The 4,759-nt window shown below is 60.1% G+C and overlaps 1 protein-coding gene across 1 annotated transcript; it reads right to left on the bottom strand.

Annotated features, from left to right (window-relative positions):
• Positions 1-360: 360 nt before the first annotated feature.
• Tppp3 (tubulin polymerization-promoting protein family member 3) lies at positions 361-3,920 on the bottom strand. Its single transcript, XM_005403658.2, has 4 exons — positions 3,789-3,920; positions 1,284-1,477; positions 1,018-1,171; positions 361-902 (listed from the first exon to the last, which is right to left on the bottom strand). Exons 2-4 carry the CDS (start codon positions 1,469-1,471, stop codon positions 714-716), a joined length of 531 nt encoding a protein of 176 aa, XP_005403715.1. The 5' UTR covers positions 1,472-1,477; positions 3,789-3,920; the 3' UTR covers positions 361-713.
• Positions 3,921-4,759: the final 839 nt, after the last annotated feature.

The raw sequence follows: 4,759 nt of genomic DNA, 5'->3' as shown, positions 1-4,759 counted from the left end.
AAAAAGAGGGAGTCGAACTATGTACTTGCTCAGGGTCCTCCTGGTCCTGAGTTTTCTGAGATTCTTGCCTTAGTAGCTCCTGTTGGCAGTGGTAGAGCCAGTGGTGTGGCCCAGGCCAAGTTGCTGTCTCATCCTCCTGCTGTTGGGCGGAGAGATAGGCTGTGATGTCAGGCTCCAGGTCAGGGCCCAGTTAAAAGGCTTTGCATTTCCCTGGGGCCATCTCGGGCCGTCTGGCTCTGCAGTAATGGAAGAGGATTCATGTTTCTGGGCAGGGCAGCCAGTGGGATGGAGGAGATCAGCAGGGAGTGGTGGTACTGAAGGGGACACTGGGGCATGAACGTCATTACCCAACCAGGCCAAACTGGTACAAAAGGTGTCTTTATTGAGGTCTGGGTACGTATTAGGCACTTGGCCAGAGCAGTAGCTTAAATATGAGGCAAGCAGGCAGGGGTCAGCCATGCCTGGGTCAGGCTGGGGTGGTGAGGCTACAGGCACAGACTGTCCCTAGACAGAAGTCAGGAGGCAAGAGGAGGAGGAAGGGGACGCAGAGAAGTCTGGGTCAGAGGCCTGGTGGGCTGGCCCTGTGGGGCTGGGCAGGAAGCTCTGGGTGGCAGGTCCAGCAGGGAAGGAACCAGGCTTTCTTGCTCCACGGACCCCATAACCCCAGGCCTGAGGCCCTGGCAGGGGCAGCTGCACTGGGGCCGTCTCAGGCCTCACTTCTTCACCTTGGCATCGTAGGTGCCTGCGTTCTTGTAGGCACTCACGTAGCCACTGTCGTCCAGGATGTCCTGCCGTCCGGCAATGCCCTTGCCCTTGCCACTCTCGTCGAAGCGCTCTTTGTGGGAGCCAGTGTACTTGCTGGTGTCAGTCAGCCGTTCCACAGCACCCCCTGTTTTTGCTTTCTGTTTAGACAAGAGTTCCCCGAGGCTCTTGGTGAGAGAGCTGGGCCCCTTCCCACCCCCAGTGGGAACTCCCTATATCCCCTCAGCGGCCAACAGAGACCAGCAGCGCACTTACAGTGACACCCAAGTTGGCTGGTTCCTTGCCTGCCACCAGCTGGCAGATAGCATCGAAGGCCTCTTCCTTGCTCTTCCCCTTGAACCGCTTGGTGGCCAGCTCTTCCAGGGCCTTCTTGAACTCCTCATAGTTGATGACCCGAGCTGACTTCCCCCTGCCAGGCACATGGGCATCGTGAGTGTTCTGTCTTCTCCGTGTCCTCCCCGGTCCAGCCCCGGCGTCCCACCCTCTGGGAACATGAGAATCAGGGTGTGCCTAAGGCTCACTTGACTTTGGAGAAGACGATGTCAACGTCGGTCCCTGTCACGGCCTTTCCATCAGCCACCTTGCAGTCCTTGCACAGCTTGGCCCAGTTTTTGCCATTCATCTCTTGCCCGCTTGCCTTGGGGTCACCATGGATGGCAAACTTGCGGAAGCTCTCCTGCAGCCCAGCTACATCTGTGCTCTCTGCCATGCCACCCTGTGGGGACCCAGCTCGGTCACCTTCCAGCCAAGCTCCCTCCCCCCACCAAAGCCCAGAACATCCTTGCCTCCACCTCCAGACCAGCAGGGTCTGAGCAGGCAGCACTTCTGCTGCAAACCCTCAGACTCGGTGCTAGAGCTGCCTGGACAGAGGAGGAATGCTGAGTATCTACCTGGGCCCCACACCCTGAGGAAGAGCCCTGAGAGGAAATGTCCTGTCAGTGCCAGCCCTGGCTCTGAGTAGGGTTAGAAGATGAAAACATGATGCCCATACCAGGCTGGGAACAGAGTGGCACTGTCCAGAAGGACTGTGAGGGCAGCAGCTGGGACATGGCTTTGTCTGTCCCTGGCACGAGGCCTGTTCGGGTGGAAATGAGGGTGGCAGAGCAGGCCCCCCTCCCTGCAAGTTCTGCACCAAGCTGGGTCAGGGCTAGGTGCTGGTTGGGCAGGTATTTAGCAGAACAGCGTGTCTATAAAGGTCCTGAAGACCCAGCAAGACCCAGGCCAGGCCTGAGAAGGGAGACAGAGCACAGGAAGAAGTGTGTGCCTTAGGCAGGGGTGCAGCTGGCCCAGCTGGGACCTTGTTACTATTTGCTGTTAAACAAAAACATGAGGGGAGCTGGAGCTTGGGGCTGGCCTGGCCACAGTTTGTGAAGCCTGGAGACAGTTGCTAAGGGAGGGTGGTGCTGCTTGGAGAATGTTGCTAAGGGCAGGATGGTGTCAGGGCGGCTCAGGGAGAAGCTCCTAGTGCTGCTGGGCTGGGCTGGGCTGGGCTGGGGAGCAGGGGCCCATGGGTGGGGCACCCCAGCACTCCCTGCGCCTACGGCACAACTGTGGCTTCCTGGCCCCTTGCCACGTATTGGGTCTGCAGCGACCCAGTCTATGGAGTTTAGGAGGAGCAGGAGATCTGGGGTAGCCTGAGTGGAGGTTGTAGAGTGAGTAACCAACCCCAAGAGGCGGTCTGGAAAGTGGGACCGTGGCCTTGGTGCTGTGATCCTCCACCGAAGCACACGTCCCTCTGTCTACACCTCAGCCCTCTACTGAGGTCCCCTACCACACCCTGAGCATGACCACATGAGTCCGCATTCCCACGGCCCATATGCACACAGCCCCAGCCCTCCACACACTGGGCCTTGTACCCCTAGCCACACCCACAGTCCTGCACTGTGGCTCCCCCATCCACACTCACAGCCCTGGGACCAAGGGCTGACCCTTCCCTCAGCTTCCACCCCAACACAGACTCTAGCAGACTGCACTGAGATCCTCCAATAATACCCTCAGCCCTGCAGGAAAATGCCCCATTCCTATAGGCCTCCAGTTCAGCCCCCTGACCACACCCTCAGCCAGGGCACAGCCTGACACTGAAGGCTCCCTGATCACACAGCTGCAGCCCACTGCAGCCTCCCCATCCATATCCTACAGCCCTTACTGAGACCCCCTAGCGAGACCCAGCGATGCAGCCCCTCACATAACTGCAACCGTTATCACAGCCTGACCACACCCTCAGCACCTCACTCTGTCCACACACCCACACCCTCTGACCACACTCAGCCTTGTACTGAAGCCCCCAGTACACAACCTACACACTGGCATTTTGGGACCAGTGACCACACACTCACACTGCAGCCTCCTGACCACACCCTTTCTCAGCCACCATCTTTCTTTCTGGCTCTTATAGGAAAGCCTCCAGTGACCACAGCCTGAGCCCCAGCCTAGCTCCCCCTCTTGCACTACCACAGGCCTTGACACTAAAAGCCCCTCCCTGGTCACCACTCTCACCCATCCCTAAGTTGCAGGGACTTCTGTGGGACTACAGTCCTAGCTGGCACTGCACTCCCCTCCCCTCTCCCTAGGCGCAACCTCCCACCGAGGGCCCAACGCCCTACACTCAGTTTACCAAGCATAATATTGTCCAAGGGAGCTTGGGTACCACGGGATGCTAGTCTCAAGGGACTGGGAGACTCCGGGGGCCAGCGCTCACGCCTGTCTGCGGGAAGATGGATTCTTGGTAATCTCTGGGCTGTTCAGGTGGAACAGAGTCACAGGAAGCAGCCAGGGGGTCTGCAGGCCAGGGACGGTGCAACCGAGGCCACCCCTCCGCTCCTGCTGGGACAGCTGGAGTCATCAATCAACCGAGCAGGGAGGTGGGGGCCGGGGAGTAGGGTGGAATGCTTGGGGCGGTGGCAGGGCCGCTCAGCTGGTGTCCTGGGCTCTGTACCATCCGGGGTTGGGACCTCTTTCAGGCCGCTCCCACCCACCCCTATTTGTGCAGGATACTGATCAGGGTGGTCTGCGTCCGGGTCTCCTACCGGCTTCAATCTCGTGGCTGCTCCTGCAGCGCGCGCTCAGATGGACAGAAAGACAGGAACGGACGGACGGATGCGGCAGAACAGGCAGCTCCGCAGCTCCGCTCCCTGCCGGCTCCGGGGCGGGACTGCAGCCAGGGCGGCTCCGCAGTATTATCCCCTGTTTCTCAGTCTCTATAGAGACCGCGAGTCCCGCCCCCGAGGCTGTCTCGGCGGGAGAGTGACCAAGGTCAGGCTGGCCCCGCCCACCAAGCCCCGCCCTCTGCGCCCGGCGGGCTCCCTCCGCAGCTTTACCCCGCGCTCTGCGCGGCTAGAGCCGCGTGTTGTGCTTCTCGACTTCTGGCTTCTTCGGGTGGCCCCAAAGGGGAAAAGGCTCCCACCCCAGGCTCCGCCCAGAGTTCAAGCGGGCCCCCAACCTCCCGGAGAGATCTAGCCTCCCCGAGACAACCGGAGACCATAAATGTCCCTTCCCTCGATGACAGCTGGCTCAGGACCACAGCCATCCGCTGAATGTGTGGTATCCCCAGGCAAAACTCCCGCGTTCTCCCGGCAGAGTTCAGATTCGGACCAATGCGGGAGGAAGCGGACAATGAATGACGCACACTTGCCCAGCCCTAGAGTGCCTGTGCCCCGACGGCGACCGCGCGACCGCGCTTTGAGAGAAAACTCTGGGCCCCCGAGTCGGCGTCTTGCGTTCATTTCCACCTTGCACGCAGCCTCCATCGCTTCCGGAGCCCCAAACCTGTTTCCCCCTCAGTGCTCCAGGTGCAAATCCTATTAAGAAAAGCAGCCTCCTTCAGGAAGCCTTCCAGGGCTTTTCCCAACCATGAGCCCCATCGGGCGCACCTTCGTGAGACTATCCAGGCAGCCCCCTACTGAACGAGGACCCACCTCACCCTGCCCCAGGCAGGACTGGCAATGGTCCAGCTTCCAGAGGGCCCACGGCCCTTGCCATTAAGAAAGCAAGCACCAAA

This window comes from Chinchilla lanigera, unplaced genomic scaffold (assembly GCF_000276665.1).
Source record: "Chinchilla lanigera isolate Chin_1 unplaced genomic scaffold, ChiLan1.0 scaffold00083, whole genome shotgun sequence".
Lineage (NCBI taxonomy): Eukaryota > Metazoa > Chordata > Mammalia > Rodentia > Chinchillidae > Chinchilla > Chinchilla lanigera.
Note: the sequence above shows the minus strand (reverse complement) of the source record. Positions and strands in the feature narration are given on the sequence as shown.

Bases quoted from the DNA above. Each gene is read 5' to 3' on its own strand.
- Tppp3 (XM_005403658.2), bottom strand. From the start codon at position 1,471: ATGGCAGAGAGCACAGATGTAGCTGGGCTGCAGGAGAGCTTCCGCAAG. The intron at 1,172-1,283 runs GTGAGCCTTAGG...TGTGCCTGGCAG, and splicing joins ATCGTCTTCTCCAAAGTCAA to GGGGAAGTCAGCTCGGGTCA. The intron at 903-1,017 runs GTAAGTGCGCTG...TTGTCTAAACAG, and splicing joins CAGCCAACTTGGGTGTCACT to AAAGCAAAAACAGGGGGTGC.